The 25,734-nt window shown below is 40.1% G+C and overlaps 1 protein-coding gene across 2 annotated transcripts in view; it reads left to right on the forward strand.

Moving 5' to 3' along the window:
- Positions 1-25,734, forward strand: part of SLC12A2 (solute carrier family 12 member 2) — a 111,283-nt gene that overhangs the window by 45,782 nt on the left and 39,767 nt on the right. For both annotated transcript variants that reach the window (XM_018567205.1, XM_018567206.1), the window contains exons 3-12: positions 6,733-6,808; positions 8,202-8,297; positions 13,410-13,549; positions 16,841-16,951; positions 19,682-19,790; positions 21,450-21,577; positions 21,661-21,745; positions 22,222-22,370; positions 24,629-24,736; positions 25,075-25,198. In XM_018567205.1, coding sequence (XP_018422707.1) covers positions 6,733-6,808; positions 8,202-8,297; positions 13,410-13,549; positions 16,841-16,951; positions 19,682-19,790; positions 21,450-21,577; positions 21,661-21,745; positions 22,222-22,370; positions 24,629-24,736; positions 25,075-25,198 — 1,126 coding nt within the window. The remainder of the gene's footprint in view (positions 1-6,732; positions 6,809-8,201; positions 8,298-13,409; positions 13,550-16,840; positions 16,952-19,681; positions 19,791-21,449; positions 21,578-21,660; positions 21,746-22,221; positions 22,371-24,628; positions 24,737-25,074; positions 25,199-25,734) is intronic.

The following is a 25,734-nucleotide window of genomic DNA, read 5'->3' on the forward strand; positions in this document are numbered from 1 at the left end:
TCCATGAGCAAGAAGCATAGTGGACAGCGTTCCTACTTGCTTTTCTTACATATGTAGAAATGACACATATGTCAGGCTTTCCCTCATTTTACCCTGGGGAATTTGGGCTTTGCTTCCCCCCCACCCCTCACTCTTCCTCTTTTGGGCTATAACCAAATGGCCATACTATACCGCAAGAAAATCTCCAGGTCTCTTTTAAATTAACCCTTGCATTGGGGTTAACCCCTCACTGCTAGGGGTTAAGTGTTTGTTTTGGTCTAGGGGCGATCATTCAGCAGTGACTGGTCATCTCTCTCTTCCTCCACTCTGGCTGTGGTATGTCCCTTGGCGTCCTCACGTCTTATGGACCTGCATTAAACGTGATGACGTTGCGGGTCTTTAGACCGCTGGAACCCAGGGGAGAATAGGCTGTGGGGGCTAGTCTAGCAGTCAGGCAGGACCGAGGATCAGGTGAGTATTTCTTCTTTATTTTCATCCCTAGACCAAAATAAGCACTTGACCCTTTCAATGTAATGTGGGGGTGTCTGACAGGTGTAACATTTTGTGGCATCTCTGATACAAGAATTCTGACAATTACAGTGTTAGCATAATTCATGGATGAATGATCTGTATATTATAAATTTTACATCACCGCACAGTTAAATTATGAAGTACATTATGTACAGTGGTCTGCACTTAAATAATCTGTACCACTCCTCCCTACATACTGTGCTGCACATTATATACCTCTGCATGGTGCTCCACATTATATCCTCCACGCCGCTTGACCTTGCTCCCTGTGTAGTACATTATTGTATATGATATGTTCACACCGCTCTGCTATATGCACACTGTGCTGTGCAGTACCTTATATATTTCACACAGTTTTACTGTACACACTGTGCTCTGCAGCGCATAATATACAGTGGTACCTCGGTTCCCAAACTTAATTGGTTCCACGATTCTGGTCGCAAACCGAACCAAATTTCCCCATAAGGTTCAATGTAAATAAGGGTAATCCATTCTGACCCCTACGAACGTGGTAGCGAACCGATTTTTGGTGGCGAGCAGAATCAAATTTTCCCATAGGGTTCAATATAAATGAGGTTAATCCGTTCTGAACCATATGTAAAAAGAAATTTTAACCACAAAAATATGAAACCAAGTACAGAACAGTATGAAGAGGGTGAACACTAACCTGGATCATGCTTTTCTACAATTTCCTTCTTCAATTCAATGGTTATTTTCTTCAAAACCTCCTTCCCATTCTTGCTCTGCACATTCTTGTCACCTTCATTACCGCTCTGCACTTTCTTTTTACCACCATGCTGGATTGAATAATACTGTACAGTACTGTATGTGCTAAAAAGCTTCACAGCAAGTGTGCACAGGTCTGTCTACAACCGCGATCTCGACTAGAGGAAGCCACGACCGCGTGTCAGAGCAGGGAAGATGGCCGCGGTCGCGTTCGTCACCCGATGCGGAGTTCGCAAACGGAGGCAAAATTTTGCCAAACTTCCTGTTCGTGAACCGAGTTGTTCGCGAATAGAAGCGTTCGTGAACCGAGGTACCACTGTACTTTACACAGTGCCACTCTGTACATTGTGCTATAGTTTATATACTTCAACTACTAGCTTTCACATTTTTAAAGTGACATTAAACCCTCAGATTTTTTAACATAAACCAATACTGTAATGTGTGCCTTACTGTAATCCATGGTAGTTTCCCTTCTCTTTGCTGCTCTTCCTTTTAAATCCTGTCATGCTTGGGGAGAACTTCCCTTTTCAGCTCAGGGCCTCTTCCTGTAGGGCTGGCTCAGGTTACAAGCCTATAGAAACGTATACACAGACACCGTGTATCCATTCCTGAGACAAGGCATTCTGCTGCAAAACAGAAGTTCTGCAGAGCATGAGAACAGATATAGATTTAAAAGGAAGAGCAGCAAAGAGAAGGGAAACAACCATACATTACAGTAAGGCGCACATTACAGTATTGTTTTATGTTAAAAAATCTGAGGGTTTAATGTCACTTTAAGTTTAAGGACTCAGGAATTGCACCCCGTTCAGTGGACAGGCTCACTCTTGCTAGTTAAAACTGAAGGTAAAGTGATTTCCCCCCCCATAACAGGGATATCACTGACACTTACAAGCACTGTATGCATGTAAACATTCCCATCTAAGCATGGGTAACGTGTTTTCCATTCATATTTACTGGGCATCTTGATGTGACCTATTTTTCTATGTTATCAGACATTTTAGGCCAAAGGAGGCTTGCTATATATGTTCTGTCATGTCTGTTTAGTAAACCTTTTAATGGCCTGTATCGGTGCCAAGATTAGGTTTAGGCCATATCTGGGCAGGATTGAGGTCAAGTTCTCTATTAATCTTTGTGAGTGTGGGCACTTCAGCATCTGGTGATTTAGGGTGACCCTGGGCTTAATGAATCATTAAGGTCAGTAATACAGCTTTGGTGTTTGTAGCAAACTTTTTTTTCTTTTTTCTCAGATTTATCATCCTCGGTACTGACTTTGCAATATTAGCATATGCTGGCAGCATCAGTAGAACAACTCGCTTCTCATCTATTCCTTTCCATCAGCACTTGAACGTGTTTGTTTCCAGAGCATTCTTCTGCCACTCATTTGATGGACATTGCAAGTTTTCTGTTGGGGAATGTAATTGCCTTTCAGTGTGCTGCTGTCAGTATGCTCCAGTGCCAAACAGTTTTGCAGTGAAGAAAACAATCATTGTATATAATGGTTACATAGTTACATAATGGTAATATACTGCAATTGAACTGGGGACTTATAATGGAATGCATAGACAATGTTTAGGCTTCCAGTTGTCCTGCAGAATGTTTGAAGCCCAAATAAACTTTAAAGGGGTTCTAAACCCTCCGTTTGTTTTGCCTATATCTACTTCTAGCAAGCAGTAGATATACAGTATACAGTATATATGAAATATCCACATGGGAAATACGACTTTCTGCAGTATGTGATCTAGGTTTTATCTATCATCTGCCCTTTGCATCATCAGCACTCCAGATTTTCTTTTCAATAGTGACCTCCTTTTGGCACCAAGAAGACAAATAAATAAAATAGAACCTACACAAAATCCATATAGAGACAAGTAGAAATGCAATTTTTAGGGATTTTTACAGCCGATATGAGTACCTAGAGGTTTTGAACTTGTTCAGTCATTAGGATTGTTTTTCACAGGATCTGTTCAGCCTTCTTAAGAAGGGTTCCATTTTTATGACTTTACATGGGCCTATTTGGTAGATTCAGTCTTGGCCTTTGGCATTAACTAAATGGGTTGGTCTGAAAATGATAATCTTTCTTTGCCGAATTTTTTAGCTTCAAGTATATCTAAAGCCATTTTTTTCACTTTGGATGGAGTAGGAGAGGGTTTAAACCACAGTCAGTCTTCTTGTTATGCCATCTATGTCTCATTAGGGAGATTTCCTTTTACTTTCTGTCCTGTGAGAGTCAACAGGAAATAGGAGGATATCTGTCCAATGTGAGAGAATACCCCTCTTAGACAGTTGTCACAGGAACACTTGTCCTCTTTGGAAAATTTCTACTTCTGTTTTGGTGGCTCCAATTTTGGGATTTACCCTAACTTTTAACTTCCTGTGAAATTGGTGAACAAGAATATTAAATCTCCCTAACAGGGACACAAACGACTATAAGTAACCTTACACAGGACATAACAGCTGAGAACATCAGAAAAAATATTACACTAAATGCTGGTATTGGTAACATAAAGAGGTCTTATTATATGGAAGGGAATTTGTCAACCAACTGCTTCACTAACAGGGTTATTGACAAAAGGGTGAAGAGTTTAGAGAAGGCAGGAGAAGGGAACAATCTAGGACAACATAGCTGATTTGGAAAAATTCTACAATTTAGTTTATTTTCCAGTTAAGCTATGTTGTCCTAGATTGTTCACTTCTCCTGCCTTCTCCAAACTCTTCACCCTCTTATGAATAACACTGTAAATATTGGCCATCTGTTGGCTATAGATGCCCCATAGTTTGAGATAACATGTTCCATACTATAAGGATGCCGTGGTAGGTTCCTGATCAATAATATGGAAGTATAAAGACATAGCAATACATTGTATCCACAGTTTATTTGTTATACGTGTATAAGTGTTGCCTTGTTGACATCAGGAGGGAGATAATTGCTAGTGGAACTTGGGTTTGCACTCCTTTTCATTTATATTTTGTTCTTTCAGGAACCATTTGAAGATGGTTTTGCAAATGGAGACGAAGGGACACCAACTGGAGATGCTGTGACCAACCATGTTGCAGAAAGTAAAGGAGTGGTGAAATTTGGTTGGATCAAAGGTGTACTGGTGAGTAATTGCTTATAATACAAGTTGGTGCTGCTGTTTCTCCAAAGTCTTATAAGTCAGTTTTAAATACAGGATAGCTATAGATCTTGTGATGAAAAGCTAGTTTTAACATTTGAAACAGTTTTCATGATGAAGACTTGGATGCATGATGGAAAGCAATTTGAACATACACTGTTTGTTTCTGTGGTTGTTTGCTTTTTTGACCTGTAGGTCATGCACAGATGGGATGCACGGATACTTTTCGATTACCAGTGCAGATACTTGGCATTTTCATGAGAACTACCAGGGTTGCAGCGGTTGCAGCTGGTACCTAGCTCTGGCCCTCCACCACTGTCCTGAAATCATTAGTCTGTATTATTTTAGAAAAACTGTCACATGACAATAAGCAAAAATGTATCAGTACTTGTAAGTACTCGGCAAGTACCAGTACTCGTACTCGCAAAACTGGTATCTGTGCATCCCTTTATTTATATTTCTAAAATCAAAATCGTACATTAAAACAGAGATGTACAAATCCCAGGAGCTCCGTGTGCTCCTTACAAATCACAGCTGCCTCCTAATTTTTGAATTTTTCTCTAGTCTAGTCTTGGAGCTCAAAAGTATCGGTACATGTACTCATACTTGTACCGAGTACTGTAGTTGGTATCTGTGCAACCCTACTGTATACCATAGCTGTCAGTGAAATTGGTGGCTTCAATGGGTCAAACAGTATGTACCAACTCTACCAGTCTATTTCAGTGCAAATCATTCACCACTCATTATACAATGTATAGAGTTTTTTTGGATGGGTTTATGAAGACCACATTGTCATAAGAAAAACTGTCGTATGTTTGACCACTTTTAAGTTTATCATTTAATTTAGAACATGGCTTGCTTTAAAATCTCAAACACCTGCAGAGCAAACTTTGTTGTAGTGCTGAACTCCTTGCCATGGTCATAAAATCAGGCTCAGACATCAGCCAGCAGTGTGTTTTTGCTTCACCTGAGCACAGAAGAAAAGCAAAGTGCCAGAATAGATTCCCTCTCATAGTTTGATAATGCTACTGTGAACATCTATTGAAAAAGGGGGTTTCAGTTGAGGTTTTTTTAACCCATTTGCCATTGATCTCACTGTGGATGTTTTGCAGAGACTGTTGTTTTTCAGATATTCTACAAAGAAAAGAATACTGGGTAGCCAAACTAGAGGTGATCGTGCAGTGTGCAGATGATACAATCATGTGAACAATGAAGTACAGCCCACTGAAATTGTTGACTTCAACAAATTTTAACAGGCAAATATTAAATCTCAATTCAAACAGTGCCTACAGATTAAACATTATATACTTGAATAATATAGCAAGGAAGATTTGACTTTTCAGTCTGTTATTCAACAAACATATACATAAAAGTAAAGGTGTACTGTGAAAAAAAGTAAGTACACCATTGAATCTCATGATTGTTTATGTTAAAAAAAAATCAATCATATGACCAGATGTAGAGATGTCTCCTATATTATATCCGAAAATCTAGTAAGCGGGTAACTGCTAGTATGTGTGCTCTGTTTTCAACTCTGCCTGGTTACCTATGGTACCCAAATTTACAGATCTGCACAGCAGAATGGTGGCCTGAAATAGCTTTAGGTCTCTTGTCTAAAAGAACTCTTTATTGCCATTAGCAACTGGATTCCATCTGGGATTGTACTAAGGTAGTTTAGAAGGTCGGATTTGAGTGGTTGAAATGAACTGTACAGATTTCTTCTTTTAGATTCTCCAGTGCAAAGGGGTGTTTGAAATTTGTTTGTAGGGATGCACCAATACTAGTATCGTGCCGATACCCAGTATTTGGGTGAGTACTCGTACTCGCCCAAATGCTCCCGATGCCTATCCCGAACTTCCAGTATCGGGAAGCTGGGCGGTGCGTCATTACATGCTGCCCAGCTTCCTGAATGGCTGGGAAGCCGGCTCCATCTCTTTTGTCATTTGGTGATGAGGGAGCATGGAGCTGGCTTCCTGGCCAATCAGGAAGCTGGACAGTGTGTATTTACTCGCCGCCCAGCTTCCCGATTGGTCAGGAAGCCGGCCAATCAAGAAGCTGGCCGGCAAGTCACTACCCGCCCCCCAGCTTCCTGATTGCATGGGAAGCATAGAGCCGGCTTTCTGGCCAATCAGGAAGCCAGGTGCCGTGTAATGATTTGCCGCCCTGCTTCCTGATTGGTATCGGTACTCGTACTCGATACTGAAAAAAAGGTATCTTTGCATCCCTAGTTGTTTGAGTTAATAACTTGGTGAGGGAAACGCCACTAAGTTTTATGTACATCTAAGCTGTACATGTAACATCAGTGCAGTTTTCAAAAATGTAACAACAGTTCCTACAGGGGGATCAAACCTTTCTTTTTACGGTGCATGTGCTCTGTTTGTAGGTACGATGCATGCTGAATATATGGGGTGTGATGTTATTCATCCGGTTGTCGTGGATTGTTGGACAAGCTGGAATCGGTAGGTCTCTTTTTTTTTTTTTTTATTTAGGCCTTTCATAAAGCATTATTAAAAAAAACATGACTTACCAGTATGTAGCCTAGGTTACACAAATTGATAGCCAGCCCAGTGTATAACCCACTTCTGAAATTCCAGACAAGCCTGAGTAATATCAAAATAATTTTTGCTGAGTTGCCAAAGAGGGGGCTTTGATGTATTTCCTGCAATTGGAAGAAATGCTTTGTTATATGACGGATACTTTGTTCACATGCTAGCTGGGTCTGCTTTTCTTGATTGAAGAAAGAGGATTCATGATACAAAAGAAACATGGCCAGCACCGCCTTGTGAAATCATTTCTTTTTTCTTTTAACTAAATCCAACATATGCATTTCCTGGTTTTATGTGAGCTTAAACCCGTGTAAGCTATAACACATTAGTAATGCTTTCTGTCAACATTTATTTATATATATATTTGGCCTTGGCCCATGTACCCACTGGTCATAGGGCTACCTTTTCACATATGTGTTGCATTGGTAACGCTTGCTCAGGATTACAGAGATATCTGTTGTGATTGCAGGCATAATTTATAGTATTGCATTTTAGGTACACATCAGAATGTTACCTGCTCTCTTCTAGATTAACGTAAACTTGATAAAATTGTGTTCTGCACGTACGTTCCCAGCAGATAATATATGTAGTGTGACCCATGGGGCTAGTGTGCCCAGATGAGCTATCATGCAGAGGCTGTCTGCCAGTATACATAAACCATTATGTTTGTATTTGATTCAGGTTTCTGGGGTTCTTATTGTGGATACATCTTTTAAAGAATATCATATGGCCTATGAAGTTTATATCCTACATCTGTGAAAATATTTTAGTTAAGGTGCACTAGTTAAACTGTATGCATCAGAATGGGGGTCACAGTCTCGCCTGCTAATGCTCTTTTTTGTAGTCAGTGAAGAATTCAGGGGGATGGGGGTGTAACCGCATGTTCTTTTTGGATCAGATTGTGGTCTGAATGTCGGCAGACAGATCACACCTACACTACTAAATGTTCTGTGTTGGAGGATTTGTTGTTTGAAAAACTTGTGATGCCTGATACTCTTTTATAACTTTGCTGAGGCAGACATACCAAGTTATCAGTCTTTGCCCTTTAAAACTGACTGGGTTTGGAATTCTTTGATGGAATTAGCAACAGGAAGATGATATGTAGAAAGCAACATCTGCCACCACAGACACAACCTTATCACAAATTTGTTCGATTCTGATAAACCCCCCTCCCCAGAATTTGTATTACTTTAGATCTTTCTAAACAACCTTCTTTTAGGACCATTTCCCCGTTCATTTCATTGTGGGATGTTGCAGTATACTTGTATTTGTTCAATTTTCTTTATAACATTTTGTCTTTTCACAGGTTTAAGCATTGTAGTCATTGCAATGGCCACTGTGGTGACTACTATTACCGGATTGTCTACTTCAGCCATCGCTACAAATGGGTTTGTAAGAGGAGGTAAATATATTACAAGAGCTTGAAATATCGGAGTTTTCCGAATGGTTGTTTGAAGCTGTACTGTTCGCTGCATCACTTCAGTTGATTAAGAAGAAACAACAGTGTTGTTGACGTCATGTGTTTTTTTTGATACAACAAAACAACATTTTCCTGTAATAAGTGGTTTTGATCCACAGGATGTGTTTTATTATGTTAGGTTGCCTGTTTGTTAATGACTCGGATAGCTGCATTTATTTTATGCCAAGCTCTTCAAACCTTTTAAAGGACAACAGATATGCCCTCTGAGTTGAGACTAACGGGATTTTGGGACTTTTTCTTGGCATTCTAAATCATTTTTTTTTTGGGTGTTCAAAGGCAGTTACAAAATCTAATTGAATGATACCCAGACACTGGTGTCCTTTTTACTTGTACGGATAGACATCCTAAAGGTTTATTTACATAGATGCCCAGTGACAACCTATGTTGCATTTGCTCTTTTCCCCTTCTCTCTTAGGTAAAGGGTAGCTAGAACTATCAGCAGAGTCCTACAGGCAATGCAGGGATGTTTTATCCATTGATGATGCTCAGAAGTTTAAAATACCAATTATTTTGTCTTTGGGCTCACAACCAAGTCATGTTCCTTTGGGAATTAGTAGACAAACTATGTACTAATACTATTCTACACTATACACTATACTGTACTAGCCCTGTGACAAACGTAGCTATGTGCCATATCACTTAAATTCACAAATCTGGATTTCCACAAAATACATTTTTAAAGTGGACAATGTAATAAATCCAGATTCCTGGAAACCAGCATCCCTAAAACCTAAATAGTATACTTGCTCCTGCACTCAAACAGTTGAACACCATTAAATAGAAGAAGAAAGGTACTGGGTGTTTTTTACCTTAATGCAGATAATGCATTAAGGTAAAACGTGACCAGCCTTTAGTAATACTTAAAAGAGATTTAAGTACTGCTTAATTTCCCAATAGCTTAGCACATCTTCAGTGTCAGAGTTCAATTTCACTTTAAGTGATGTTTCCTTAAAATCAGATTTATTGTTGCTTTTTTGTTCCTAATATTACCGTGCAGGACTGTTATCTTAGTAGCTATGGGTTTCAATTTGCGCCATTTGGCTGATATTAGCCACACTGTTGATTTAGGTAGCAAACCTTCTAGAAAAATACATTCTAGTATATAGCTCATTTCATGGATTGCAGAAAGAAGTAATTGACCGGGTGCTATTTGTAGCCCCTATTCAGCACTTTTCCACCCTTCTGTACTTTTTCATTGCAATCTGATGTTTTGGAGCATGTCATGCTGGAGCCAGGCAAGGCTCATACATTATATATTCACATTTTAAGAATAGCTTTCCTCAGCAGCATTTAAAACTTCCTGCATATTGAAAAGCACTTAGCCGAAAGCAAGTATTATGCATTGCATCCCTCCGCTTAATGTTCTGGCTAAAACATATTAATCTGCAAGAGACACATTATGTGCTGTTATTGCCTTTCCTCTGTCGGTTATTTTTATTTATTTTTTTGAATATTACATTTTAATAGACTTATTATTTTTGTTAAATGTCTTTATAGGACCACAGATGTAAACAGGAGACATCCTATAGATAGTGAGGTTTTCTGTATCTGTAGAGATGTGCGATTCACACCAGTGTGAATGGACCCTAAACACAGGGAGTCACTTGCTCCTGTATTTCAGAAAACATTTTGTATTTTCTTTTGTTTCAGTGAATACAAGGTGCTCTGATTGGATGAGACGGACAGGACAGGCCAATGGCATGACAATCCCCACCTTGTCCAATTAGAGAATGCCTTGTAGTTATAAAAAATACAATACAAGGGGGGAATTTATCAGAACAGAAGCAGACAGAATGCGGAGCAGTTGCCTATAGCAACCAATCAGCATCTCGGTTCAGTCTGTTCAGTTAAGATTTAAAAATGAAAGAGAGAAGGCGATTGGTTGTAGTGCACAGCTGCTCCAGAATGTGTCTGTTCCAGCTCTGATAAATTCCCCTCAAGCTATTTTCTGAATGGCGGAGGTATGGGAGCGAGCAATTCCCTATTATCAGTGTACAGATGGAAAGTCGCTCCAGCAGCACCCAGACAGGACAGCGCTGACTGTAGGTAGCACACACAACTACAGTGAATTTTTGCATCCCCAACATGCATAGTTACAGGTAACCAAGCTGGTCCAATGTAAGATTACAAAATAGATCATTCCTGGAGTCCAGCTTCACCATGTGCAAAAAGTATTCCAAAAATTCTAAGAAAAATCTACAGGCTACTTTCCCAAGACAATTTCACAATGTTTTATATATAGATGGATACTATGTTTAAAACCTTTAGATTTAAATATACAATTAATTTGTATTATTACGCCTTATACTATTATCATATAGTCTTAAATAAGCACTAAGTAGAAGCAACTAGAGCTGCAGCTAACGATTATTTTCAAAATCGATTAGTTAGCCGATTATTGAGTTCGATTAATCGGATAAAAAATAAAATACATTTTAAAAAATGGCTCGAGTGATGGACTACTGGTTTGTATTGAGATTACATAGTTACATAGTATTTGAGGTTGAATAAAGACATTAGTCCATCAAGTCCAACCTATTAGGATCTCATTCTAGGAGTACCCGTACCCCTGTATATTACATTATAATAAAATATAATAATTGTTGCAGCCATTAAAGTGATATTAAAGTTAAAAGGATGTTTAAGCTAGTTTAAGGGTTGTCTAGATCCCTTACAATGGATGCTGTTCCTTGATGTTTAAAGGTTTCAGTTTCCTGCAGAATCACCTGATCTCCTGAGCACTGGTCCTGACTTCCTGTTTTGGGGTGACTCCTTTCGCTTGCAGAGTCCTATGGAGCCACCCTTGCGTGTGCTAGTAAGCTGTGTGTGTTTTTCCACAACCAGACACAGCAAAGCAAACCATTCCCCTCCTTCCCTCTTTTCCTTTCTGCAAGCTAGTAGATGTACAACTGCTGGACTGTGTGCTCTCCCTTGTGATTTTCTACTGGACAGGAAGTTCAGAGAAGCTGAGCTGAGACAGTGGGAGTCAGCTGTTTGGAAATATGATGACTGTAAGTGCTTGGCCAATTTATTTAATCTGGATTCGTTTTAGTAAAGTAATCACATAGCAGCCCACCAAATATCTCTTTGCTGAAGTCAGACCACAACGAGATAAATGCTGATTGGCTGCTGTGGATGCTGCACTTTGTATTCAACTATTTTCTCCTTACACTGTTTTACGGAACAAGCCCATAAACATCTGATGCATACTTTTGTGGTCGGTAAAGCAATTCTGTAATCTGCTTTTCTAAAATTTCATTTTTAAATGTGCAATCTCGTTCACAAGATTTATGCTAATAACAGAAAAGTAAATTTAAAAAAAACCCCAAGATTAATGCTAAAAATAGCATGTGAAAGTGGTTTCCTTTTCTGTTGGTTGCAGATGACAGCATTGTGTCTCCACCTTTTGACTGTCTTTCACCTTCCGGTGTTGTTAGACCTAGTAGTATTACTGTTAATTGTGTTCCATACAAAGGCCACACAGGGCTGGGCTATCATGTACTATCAGAAGCATGCTGAACATTCTGCTTCTTTCACTGGCAGCCAGGGTTTTTCACACTGTTTACAAACATACTATAGTGACCTAGCATGGAACGTCAGCCATCAACCAGCAAGTAACTGCTCTTTCATATATGTTTTGTCAGTTCAACTTTTAAAGTGACCCTGTGACATTTGCAGCTACAGCATAATGTTATAGATGATTATGAAACAGTAGAGAACTTTCACTTTTTTTCCATTGCTGATAGCTCACCAATTGCATCACTGATGTTAAATTAGCAGTAAGTGTCAGAATGGTGATGCTAACATTAAGCCCTGGTTCACACCTAGGCGTATTGCATATGCGCGGTTGTCGCGCGTTTTTTTTACCGCGATTCGTGGTAAAAAAAATAGCACGACAAACGTGTGTTTCCGAGGGCTACTTGGCTGTATCCCAATGGAAACGCGCAACAAAAACGGCCCAAAAGTAGTACATGTACCTTTTCAGGCGTGGGCCGTTTTGTAGCACGTTAGGGACGGGCTGAAATACGCCAAGGTGTGAATCAGACCCATTGAATACAATGGGATTTAGATGTTTGAGCATTTTGTAGAGCGTTCGTCGAGCGTAGAACGCGCTACAAAACGTTCAGGTGTGAACAAGGGCTAAGACAATCATTACAGAACTACCCCCCCAATTCCAATCAGTAAGAATAATCCTACTGCTAATGCTTACACACTTAATAGCCCGAGAGTATTTTGTGTGCTTTTGCTGTGATGTACACCACTTTGTGTACTCTAGTCCGGATGGCCCTCATGGCCCTCATGGCCCAAAGCAGCGTCCACTGCATACAATTGGGAAGGGTCAGAGAATACACGGTGCCAGGGCCTGTAAACACTGTACAAAGCTGGGCAGGCCATGCATGCATTAGGGGTATTATATTTATTGCCAACTCTAATGAGGACGGCCTTGGGGTTGATAGGCAGAGTATTTCATAACTATATTTATACCAGGCCTGGAAAAATCCCAAGAGCCAGGTAGCCAATGCTCCTTTAAAAATTACAGCTTTTTTGAGGTTTTCTCTAGTTGTCAATGAAACAATTGCGTTGGCTCCCGGATTGGTCAGACTAGCTCCCGAATTCCATATTCATTTGTCCACACATGATTTTTACTTAATATAAACCTTAGTTTCCTTATAAATGGAGGATCTTAATATTTGGAGGTAGGTTACTTTGAAGAGTTTAGTACACATTTAGTGGCCTCCTTGTTCTAGTGGCTGCAAATGCCATTGTGCTCCACTGCTGCTTTTTAGGTGTGCTACAATCAGTTCTTTAGAATCTAATTAGCTCTATCTTTTTATATCTAAATACAGTGTGAAATACATATAGCTGCTGTAGAGGATAATTTACATTAAAAGTTTCATGTAATTACAATATTTACGTGAAATCTCTATGCAATATCAACTGTGCACTACTGGATTCCTTTATATCAGTGTAGTTGATTTGCATGCAAGTGTAAGTTGCAGCAGTTGTCAATCTTCTTTTTTTTTTTAATTGTAGGAGGTGCATACTACCTAATTTCTCGAAGTTTGGGACCAGAATTTGGAGGTGCTATAGGACTAATTTTTGCATTTGCAAATGCTGTTGCTGTTGCTATGTATGTGGTGGGATTTTCCGAAACTGTTGTGGAATTACTGCAGGTAAGTAGTCTGATGGTTTTTTTAAGAATAATACTGAATAATGCATTTTCCTGAACTGGGGCATAAACTTTAGTCATAACTAAAAAAATACGTATCTCATATAAACCCTAGTAAAAAAAGTGTCCTGAAGTTGGAAGACATACTTCGAGTCCGTCAACTTCATGTGCTGCCCCTGGCATAAATTTGCAATTTATATTAAAAGGCTTGTAGTCTTTTTTTGGCAGGAGTTTTGCAACTAATAAAGTCACACAGCTAACCTCTGCCTTGCCTAGTCCTACAGGAGGAGCTGGCCCAGACCATTATAGAGTGCCATAGTTGTCCATAATGGTGGCTCCAGACTTTCCCTGGAAATAATAAAATAATTTTTAATGTTTACAACTGTGATGCTATGTTTCCTGGTGTTTAATCTCTGGTGCTTGGCTCTCCTGAATCTCTTCCACTTTCAGCTTCTTATTTGGAGTTGCTTGGTTGTCCACCTGGGGGAGAACTGTATCATTCTGGGGAAGACATAATGGGCTCCTCATCAGAAGCTCATTTTTGCTTTAAAGTGGAAGTTCACGCTAAACAGCCATATGGCATATGTACCTTGATAAATGCACAGCACTTTTTTGCACTGCGGTTTTCCAGCAATCAACATTAGAAACTGCCAACCAGACCAGAGACAGACACCATAAAGTTGCAGCCTATGCAGATGATCTTTTACTTTGTGTCGAGTCCAGAAACATCACTTCCCAATATCTTGCAAGTATTAGAGACCTACGGACGGCTCTCAAATTTCAAGCTGAACCTCAGCAAATCTGAGGCACTTAATATCTCAATCCCCATCATTCGGTTCCGCAGCCTCCGTACGTCCTTCCAGTTCAAATGGGCGGTGTCCCACATTAAATATCTAGGGGTGTATATCCCAGCGGACATCAAAGACACCTTTGCTCTGAACTTCGTCCCCATTCAGAAGCGTATCATTGCGGATCTGAAGTCCTGGGACCGTTCCACTTTTACGTGGATGGGTCGCAATAGCATTTTAAAAATGACGATTCTGCCTAGACTACTATATCTCTTTCAGACGTTACCCATTACAGTCCCGACTACTTTTCTTAGACAAATGCGATCCCACTTCTTGACCTTTCTGTGGGCAAACAAGAGGGCACGACTCCGCCATCAGATACTCTCCAGACCTCGCACAGCGGGGGGATTGAGCTTTCCAGACCCTGCTCTCTCCTATAGAGCAACCCACCTATCGGTCGTTGTGGACTGGTGTTGTAATGCGGACCAGAAACTATGGGTAACCTTGGAACGGGAGGATTGCCCATGGCCGTTACATGGCATCCCATGGATTGTCCCAAGGTTACCACTTACCACCTGGATCAACCCACTAGTAAAAGCCACAATGGAAGTGGTGTTCAAGGTATTCCCGGCCCCAGGAATATCTCCTTTACCGTCACCCATGACACCAGTGGTGGGGAGCCCGCACTTCCCTCCGGGTCTGCATAATCCATTGGCCAAAGCCCTAGAGACATCAGGAATGACTAGATTATATCACTTTAGAAACGCAGACCACTGGAAACAGGTTGTCCAGATCCAGCAGCTTACCATCCCGCCCCTGAGAATGTGGTGCGCCTTACAAGTCAGACACTACCTATCCTCCTTCCCGAGTAGGATATACCACCAGAGACAGTTGACAGATTTTGAAACCATATGCCTGAGGGCAGAACCAACTAGACACACCCTATCATAATTGAAAAAAAAAAGAAACTGCCAACCATTTACCAGCTACACCATGCAACCCATGGTGGTATTCAGACTGACTGGGAAATGCTTCCTCCGTGTCCTGATGCTGTCAAAGACATAGATGGCACAAGGTGGGCTGAGTGACACTGTGAGTTGCTTGGTGCCACTTTTAAATGACTGTCAGTTTGCAATGCTGTTTGCTGGACTAACGAAGTACGGAGAGAAGTCAAATATGGTACTCTGCATTTATCAAGGTACATGTGTTTATATGGCTGTTTAAAGGTGATTGATGATTTCGCGGGTGCACTTCCACTGTAAGCTGTACTCCAGGCTACAGAATTTTTTTTTCAGGTTACAAAGGACATGTATACTCCGAGCGAAGCGTTTGTTTACACCAGTCCCTTTGCGCTGTGTGTGACAGCGTTGCCCTACACATCCCACTGCATGGATAAGGCAGTTTGCCCTATGTCCTATTGTCTCAGTTCACATCAACATGTTGTATTGGTGTGTACTGAAAAAAATCTGGACAGGTTTCATTTTTATGCAAAGCAGCAGTTGAATGACATTTCAATAAAGTTTAAAAAAGTACACAGTGTGTTGTAATGTAACAATGCAGCACACTGCCTGCACACAACTCACACCATCAGACTTAACACAATGCACACCAGGCTCAGATGCAAGAAGGAGTTTGCTTCCTAGAGCCTTTGCTGTGTCCCTTTTCCTTGGCTGTCATACTGATCCAATGACTTTCAATACTAGCACTTCAATTAGCACAGACATTATTCAGCCACATTTTAATCTTAGCCTTTTGAAATCTGCACAGATTTCAGTGATTTCATGATTTGGTTCTGCACCACACACACAGGGTGATCTGAATATAGGAACTGAAAGTGGTGATGTCTTTTTGCCCAGGCGTGGGTACTTTTTGTGTTCTCTTTAGTTTCATGGTATTATACGGTCTGTTAGCCATTTTTATATACAGTATAAAGAAGTGTTAAATACTAGACTGAACAATACGAAGTAAAAAGTAACTTCACTTTTTCCATATGTCATAATGGTTTAGGCGTTGGGTGTATCCCTCATGCTGTATCCATAATGTCACATTTCCAACACCCTACATAGCAGGCGAGTTTTCTTGTGCATGTCTCTGCGTAGTCACGGCAAGTGCCAGACACAGAAGAAATGAGAAAATTCAAAGCACTGTGCTTTGTTGATGTCATCAGCTTCATTCACTGGCTGCAATCCAGGAATGTGCCTAAATAGGACGGTTTTACAAATGCCTGTTCATTATACATAAAGCTACAGCACAGTATTGCCTGCTGGACTTGGTTATTTACATTAAACACACACTGGACCTGTGCTGCATTCTATAAAATTTCACTAAATGGACTTATAGAACAGTTATAGAACTGTACACATTTGAGAGTGTTTGTATGTAAGCGGGTTTTAAGAATGGGGTGGGCTTCTGCTAAATTAGTTGGTAGTGATGATTTGCACATGTGGAGATAGAGCTTTAAAACATATACTAATTGTGTGCTGTTGTGTTTTTTTTCTTTTACAAAGCAAAGCAATGCTGTGATGGTGGATGAAATAAATGACACCCGAATCATTGGTGCAATAACTGTTGTTCTTCTGTTGGGTATCTCTGTAGCAGGCATGGAGTGGGAAGCAAAAGTAAGTGTCTAGCTAAGCATTTCATGAAACAACTCCTAAATATATTACATGTTACTGGTATTAAGACTATTAGTTGGACAAGATAACGATAAGATGGCAAGTAGTTGCATTCAACAGCAATTAAGAAAGAATTCCAGCATACAGTAAATAAGTGCACCATGGGAGGGGGGTTTAGTGGAACCACTTAACTCAGTGCTCTTTGTTCAACAAATTTTGTCATCTAAAAAATCTTTTTGAGTACTTCCTTTTTCAAGTCATGTGTCCATAACCATCTGTGTGCAAGCAACTAATATGATCACAGAGTTCAGGCCAGAATATGGACAATAGCTGTTTGACCCAAAGGAAGAAATAATTATATAGAACCTTCAGAACAGGGCTGGGTCCATAAAATTAGAAACTCTCTCCTCAGAGCCATCTTCATCTTTCCTGTATTTTTTTCTTGCATTCCCCTTTAAACATTTTTCTCCTACACAACAAGTGAGGTCTATGGTCAAAGGGCTAAGTTTGCTGCCAGTATTAAATGGATTGGTAGAAAAACAGTGCTTGACTTTAATCTCTGAAAGAGCATAGATGGACAGTGATAACCCAGCACCATGTACTGCATCATAAGCAGCAAAGGGGATCTGGTCTAAAAGGTTCAGGATAGACTACAGTTATATTCAGGGTAGAGCTTATCACTTTGTTTCATGGTCCAAACTGCCCTTACGTTAAACCCAAAGTCTTAGTTTGATGATAAACTTTCCTTTAAAGTGGCTGTTTTGGTAGATGATCTTCCCTTTCACTTTGATTCATACTGTAATAAAGCTAAATAGTGCAAACAAGATTAGGATCGTTCTCAAAAATATTAATATTATTTGGATGCATGTGACAGACCTTTTACCGCTTAAATCTTTTGACCTGAACTTCATCTTAATTAGAACATTTAGATTAAAAATTGCCAGTTGAGTCACATGTCGTTCATGTTCCCTTGCTAAATAGGCATTTATGTGTTTCACATGTCTTATTTATCTAATACAGAGCCAAGTTCATGAAAAGAAAAGTTAAATCAATTGACTTGAAAGACTATTTCTGTGGAGAGCTTGTGCTCTTGTCTTCTCTGTTACCTTCTCTATAGGAGTGTGTTGCATGACAATCTTCAAGGTCATGTTTTCCATATATTTTTACGTATTAGCTGGTAAAATTAGTGTGAGTCATAAGGCTGTTGTTGTTTACTTTGTAAGTACTTGGAAGTGTGGGAAATAAAAAATGTCCAGTGGAAATGACCTGTTGGTGCCCATGAGGACTGGAGTTAGGATGCATTGCTGTATACTGTGCTTGGCGACAGACAGGGAGTCAGCCCATAAATATGCATATTCAGTAAATCCTGGGATTCTTAGAGTAGCTTTCTACTTTCAGACAGAAGGTGGAGAACTTATTTACATGACCCCCTCTTGCCACCGCAGTCTTATGGAGGCCTCCTCAATTGGAACCCTTGCAAAACACCTGATTGAGCAGCTTTAAGGCTACCGCTGCTAAGCACTGCTTGGCTTTCTTCAGTACAGTGAAGCCCTGCTTCCGAAACCTATTGCTTTCCAAAAAGTCTGTGCGGAACACAATTAAATCATGCTCATCAGCCCTGGGCTTGTGCTGACCTGTCTTTTGAAATGCAGTGGTTGGTGTAATCACTCATAGGCTCTAAAAAGGATGTGTGTAAGGCTGTACTTCTGCAGCTTAACTGTTTTATTTCAAATGCTGATGAAATCCCTTACAATAAATGCTGCTCCTTGATGTTTAAAAGTTTTTGTTTTCTGCTGAATCGGCTGCTCTCCTGAGCACTGGCAATGTTATCCTGTTTTAGGGCAGCTCCTTTCCATTGCATTGTCCTATGGAGCCACTCCTCTGTGTGCGTCTTCACAAGCCCACATGTAGATTGATGGAGGAGCTCTCCGCACACCTAACAGCAGTCCCGGCCAATAAGTGAAATGGTGCTCGTAATGATAACCACGGATGGCGCCGTGCAAACACAGGATAAAGAAGCAAATCACCAGCACTCAATAATGAAGATGAATATGTCCCTTTAATTACCTCGTCTTTCTGCCTTGAGGAAGGGACCTTGCGTGGCCCCGAAACGTCGGCTTTTTGGATTATTGTGATGTCTTGTCCATTAAAGGGACATATTCATCTTCATTATTGAGTGCTGGTGATTTGCTTCTTCACAAGCCCACAGACACAGCTTTCTGCTCCCCTCCTTCTTCCCTCCTCTCATGCCATTTTTCCCTTTTCCAAGCTAGTAAATGGACAAGTGCTGTAGATTGTACTGTTCCTTGTGATCTTGTACTCAATAAGAGGTTCAGGGAAGCTGAGTTAAAAGAGTGCGAGTTGACTGTATTGAAACATGATGACTGGAAGTCTTTGGGCAAAAAAATGTAAAGAAATGTACAATGTATATTTGTTCTGGATTAATTATTGAAAAAAAAAAAAGGTTTTGAGCGTTTAATACTACTTTTAAAATCTTACTTTCTGTGGTTTTCTGTAGCTGCATTTAAGTGCCATGGTGAACCAACACACAATTATCACAGACCAAAGGAAAACCAATTTCCTATGGAATTCCTTTTCAAAGGCACATTTACTGTTAAGTCTGTAAATGTTAAAATATGTATTTGAAAAAAAGTAAAATTAATGAGAAAATATGCAGGATAGACCTGGTTACCTGTTGGTTTAAAATAACTCTTTGGTTTTATTTTTTCCCAGGCTCAGATAGTACTGCTGGTGATATTGTTGCTGGCAATTTGTGACTTCTTTATAGGAACAGTCATTCCCATGGAGGACAAGAAGGCTACAGGATTCTTTGGTTATAAAGGTATATGAACCGGGTTTTTTTATTGGTTTGAACACATTTCTTGCCCCGTTCCCCCTTTTCTGTTCCCCTTCCAATTCTAATCTTCCACAGGCACTACTACCTTAGAATGGTGAGTGTGTTCCTGGGTAAAGCTGAGTGAATCTTTCTCCCAAATAAAACTCTGAGCAGTTTCAATAGAATTCTCTTTTATAGTAGAATATTTGTAAAGCCTAACTACAGCAAAAATGTTTTATTTTTGTTTAGATAGGCTTTGGAAAAGTAAATACTTATCTCCAGTTTTTAATGTTGTCGATGACCTTGTGAGATTTCTCCCTAATTCCTGTCCCTTTGGTAGCAGGGCGAGGATTGCAGGGAATGGTTGTCACCAAGACACAGACAGTGATATTAACATAAGGTTCTAAACCATCTTCTCCTTGAAAGGGCTTAATTACAGTGTGTGTCCCCACTGGATACATTTGCCATTACTTTCTGTCTTGACAGGAAGTCATAGGACATCTCTCCCTACATTAAAAACTTGACAGTGGTTCTAATCCTTCCCCGCTGTCTGTTATGTTTCTAGTACAATTTAAAACCGTTGAATAGGTCAACTGTAGTTTTATCATGGTTTTAAAAAGGTGATTGCAAAGAGACTAAAATAAGTGACATAATTTTGATTAGCTTATATCTCATCGTGTGTATCCAGCTTGTTTTGTTTATTGGGTTGTAACTCTCTAGTGTCTTCTGCAAGTAAACCATAGATATTTAGTGTAATAATTAGGGATGCACCGATATATTGGCCGGCGAAACATATCGGCCGAAAAATGCACTTTTGGCATAATGCCGAAAGAGCCATGTTTCGGCCGATACATCGGCGCATCCCTGGTTTCTTTTCTCCCGGCAGGGCGCTCCTCTGTGTTCCAGCGGGGAGAAAAGAAAGTGACAGCCGGCTGAGCGATGCAGGATGAGAGCGCTGTGAGCCGCCGCCGTCTCTCCTCCCACACCGCTCAGCCGCCTATCACAGAGCGGTGTGTGGGCGGAGACAGCTAGCGCTGTCACAGGAGGCTGATCTCACCTCCCTGCTCCGCTCGATCAGCCTCCTGTGACCGTGTCAGAGAGGAGAGCGAGCACAAACACTGAGCGATCAGTGATCGCTCAGCGTTTGTAGATGATTGAGGACATGGTATGTTAACTATATCCTCAATTATGAATGGGAGTGATCTGCATCACCTCATGTTCATTCATAGTTGTAGGTATAGTAAACCTACCATGTCCTCATGTTATCAATGAACAGGAACACTCATTCCTGTTCATTGATAACAGGGGATACAGAAAGAGAGAGGACTTTGTGTCCTAAATCTCTTTTTCTATTTAAAAAGGGAAACAGGGGTCGGGTTAGAACCCCAATATTTCCCCGAAGCCCCTAAAAGCAATGTAAAACATAAAAATATTTAATAAAAAATGAATTCATAAATATAAAAAAATTAAAGTTTATAAAAATAAATAAAAATTAAATATTAAGATTTTAAAAAAATAAAATAAAAAAACATTTTCGGTTTTGGCCTAACAATTTTTTTTATTTCGGTTTTGTTTCGGTGTTAAAATTTCCATTTCGGTGGACCTCTAGTAATAATAGTATGCTTGTACGTTAAGCACCACATTTTTATTATTTCTTTTCTGCAGCGGAAATATTCAGTGAAAATTTTGGACCAGCTTTTCGAAATGATGAGACATTCTTTTCCGTCTTTGCCATTTTTTTTCCTGCTGCAACTGGTATCTTAGCAGGAGCCAATATCTCAGGTGACCTCGCGGTGAGTATCATTTCTCAAAGCGTGTGCAGTACACTGGCTCTAGATGTTTTACCTCATGTGTAAATGTATTTGATATTCTCCAGGACCCTCAACTAGCCATACCTAAAGGAACCCTTCTGGCCATTCTTATAACGACTTTAGTCTACATGGGAGTTGCAGTATCTGTGGGTAAGGATTCCATTTCAGCTCTGTGCTGGTAATTTAAAAATAACATTGCATTGACTTCCAGGAATTATTTTTTTATGTTTTTTGATGAACAAATAATAGACACAATTTTTCTGTTTTTTTTTGTTTGCAAAGCTGCATTCTATCTGGTGCATGCTGTCTTGCTAAATACACATTTAAAATTATCTGCATCTCTATCCAGCCACTTTCTGGGCAAGACGGCATAGCCAGGAGGGCGACAACTCTATGACAGCAGTTAATTTACCATTTACATGGTCTGGAGGAGCTGCCTCGAAAAGGAGAAAGAAGCACAAAAGAATGAGGACAAAAGGATCCACTAGGATAAATAGTCTATCTTTAAGAAGCATTTTTAGAATCTGATGTTTGAGCATTGGTTTATGACTGGTCATCTATTCTTGTTTACACTGTGGCCTCCTATTGCCTCTATTAACAAGGTTGCCCTTTCTGTTCATCCGCAGGTTCATGTGTTGTACGTGATGCATCAGGGAATGTTAATGACACCCTTTCTGCGGCCGTGACAAACTGTACAGATGCAGCTTGTTCATTAAACTACAATTTCTCATATTGCAAACCTGAATGTCCATATGGACTCATGAATAACTTCCAGGTAAGGAATCTATCTATCTATCTATCTATCTATCTATCTATCTATCTAACTATCTATCTATCTATCTATCTATCATCTGTCACCTCGTTTGCTATCACATAAGGGGGTTTCTCAGCCCCACTGTGATAGCTATAAGGTTAAGTGGAAAAAAAAAATAGTAAAAAAAATGTAGTTTCCCCCCCAATTTTTTTAAAGTTACACAAAAAAGAATTAAAAAAAACAAATTTTTTTTTTAAAGTCCCCACCCCTACATACACGCATGTAAACATGCGTCAGGTGCGCATACCTGCGAAAACGACAATTGCGCCCATTACGCCGCACATGTTACATATCGCCACGAACATCGGACTGATGAGCTGTAAAAGCTTTTTAAAGCGTCGCCTATGGCCAATTTTGGGTATGCTAGTTTTTTGCGAGTGCGCGCAATTTTTAAGCTTGACATGTTTGGTGTCTATTTACCCGATGTGACCCCGTCTTTTATATTTTACCAAAAAAGTGGGTAATATTAGTAAAATTTTAAGTAATTTCTCCTGAATATAGTAAAAAATAAAACCCCAGTGGTGATTAAATACCACCAAAAGAAAGCTCTATCTGTCCCCCAAAAATGGTATAAAATTAATTTCAGTACAGCGTTGCATGACGGAATAAATGTCAGTCAAAGTACCGCAGCGCTGAACACTGAAAAAGGGCCTGGCCAGGAAGGGTGTGTAAACACCTGGTCTTCAAGCGGTTAATAAAACTGATTTGCAAACCAATTTTATGAAGGCCAATAGGACTACACAGATTCTGCTAGCGCTTAGACTTAAAGGAAAACTATGAGGTGAGTGCTTTTCACTCACCTTATAGTTCTAGCCAACCTGTGACAATGAGACTGTCACAGGTCGGCTCAGTAGATCGGGAAGTGAGCGAACACATACCAGCGTTCGCTCACCTCTTGATCCTGTCACGACTCTCTGCTGTGACAGGGGAGGGACTGGATTCCCCCCTCCCATCCTCCAGCGCTGACTGGCGGAACGGACGGAGGAGGGGGCGGGTACAGCTGGCTCTGCCTCTAGATAGGCAGAGCCAGCTGTCACTCACGCAGCTGGGCCGATCCAGACATTGTCGGGATACGCTTCAGCTGCAGCGTCTCAGTATACCGCAAGCTGTAGCTCGCGGTATACTGAGCTTGGGGTGACGGGAGGACACTAGTTTGTGTACTCCCGTTACCCTAAGGAGAACTATGGGGAAAAGCCCTAACCCCATAGTTCTCCTTTAATGGTGCAATATTTATAGTCTCATGAAGGACTCCACTTGTGTACAAACCCCCCTTTTTTACAAATGAATTAATTAGGGTGAGGTCTCGGATCACCTGGGCTAATAATCTGGGTAGTACTATTTGTATCCAACTTGTGTACAAGTAACCATTCAAAGCAGTTATTCCAAAATTGGCCGCTTAAACAGCATCTCCTATTGCTCAATATGACATTCTATCAGTCCTTTGAATTAAGAATTCTCTGTGCTTGTTTATTGTGCCAAGACTAATGTATTGTGAACAGTTCTGTATATATAATATTGCATTATACATTATTTGATTAAGCAAGAAAATTAGAATAAGAATAAAATTATGTCTAATATGGTTTTTACACACTTTTAGAGGATACATTTCATATTAAACTGAAAAGAGCATACCTTGTTCCCAGTTTTTCCATTAAGGCCACTAGTCTATATACCATATTCCTGGTATTTTATGGCTTAGTTAAAGTGTATGTATACCCAAAACATTTTTAATTAGCGTTAGCTAGATGGGGAAAGGATTAAAACCCCTCTAAATTTAATTATTGCTGCCTGTTTTCCATTGGGGGAATTTCCAGCCCGTTCCCATCCCAATGATGCATCCGGAATTGAGAGGGAATCTTTATCAAAGTGAGGTAATATTCCCTCTAGGACAGTTGCTACTGAAACAGGTATCCCTATTGGAGGTTGTCACTAAAACAGGTGTCCCCATTGGACGATTTCTCTCACCTTGTTCTTCTGATGAAATTTGGAATTTCCCATTACTTTCTGTCTCGGTAACAATGGTAACCAGGACAAATAGAGTGAATCTCCCCAGTTGGAAGGCTGAAAGCAATACACATCTGACCTGACTGTCTATGGTTATGTACAAAGTGCAGTGAACCATAAGAGTCAATCTGATTTCAGTTGCCTATAGTCAAATAGTTTCTCTGTGGGGTATCGAAGTTTCCCCAATTAAATACACTTTTTTGTCTATGTTGCAGGTCATGACCATGGTGTCTGGGTTTGCACCACTTATTACAGCTGGAGTCTTCTCTGCTACTCTCTCTTCTGCTCTTGCCTCATTAGTGAGTGCACCAAAGGTCTTTCAGGTAAGAACATTTTCTAATCTAGACGTTTAAACCTTGTCATAGAATGTTGCTGATGTTCGTTACACATAAAGTGTTTTGGGGTGACAGTGGGCTGTATTATGCACGTTTTTTGGCTATGACTCACCTAATCCTACTTGCAGTATGTGTTGAGCAGGTCAGTAATACTAAATTGTATTGATTTTATTCAATCACTGTAAGACCCATAAATAGGAAAACATGCAGCTCAACCTGTCTTGTCAGCTTAGGTTTCCATTCTTCCCAGTAGCCTGCCTAGTTGTTTTATGTACTTGAACAGACCTAGCTTCCTAAATCAACTGTTGTTTTTTTTCCTTTCCCAGGCCTTGTGCAAGGACAACATTTATCCTGGTCTTCAAGTGTTTGCCAAGGGATATGGCAAGAACAATGAACCACTGCGTGGCTATCTCCTTACATTCCTAATTGCACTGGGATTCATATTAATTGGTGTGTAGTTGTATGTTAGTGCATCAGTGGTAGGCAACCTCGACACTCTTTGTGGAACTACATGTCCCATAAGGCATTGCAAGACTCTGACAGCCACAGGCATGACTCCCAGAGGCAGAAGCATGATGGGATTTGTAGTTTCACAGATGGCCTGCCACTGTAGTACATGGTTAAATATGAATGATTGGAGCCTTGTACAACTCTTCTGTAACCTGACATTCACAATTGTGAATTATTGGGAGGGCTAATTGTACACACTTTATTAGAAGATAATAAGTAGATTCAAATAGAGTTCACAACTATTAAGCATTTTAATTTTGGTCTTGCACTTGAGCACAATAAATATATTGTAATGATATATTTATGGAGATATTTGCCAGTAAAACTAAATTAGACCTTGGCCTGCAGAAAAACAAATTGCCTGCTAGTAATGCCACCAAAGGTTACTGATGCCAATTCTTTTTGGTAATGAGAAGGTCAGAGATTGATTGTGACTTGAGATGGTAGATCTAGTTCAGTGTAGCAGGTGTGGGAAA

This window comes from Nanorana parkeri, unplaced genomic scaffold, assembly GCF_000935625.1.
Source record: "Nanorana parkeri isolate BGI_ZX_2015 unplaced genomic scaffold, ASM93562v1 scaffold1020, whole genome shotgun sequence".
NCBI classification, from domain to species: Eukaryota; Metazoa; Chordata; class Amphibia; order Anura; family Dicroglossidae; genus Nanorana; species Nanorana parkeri.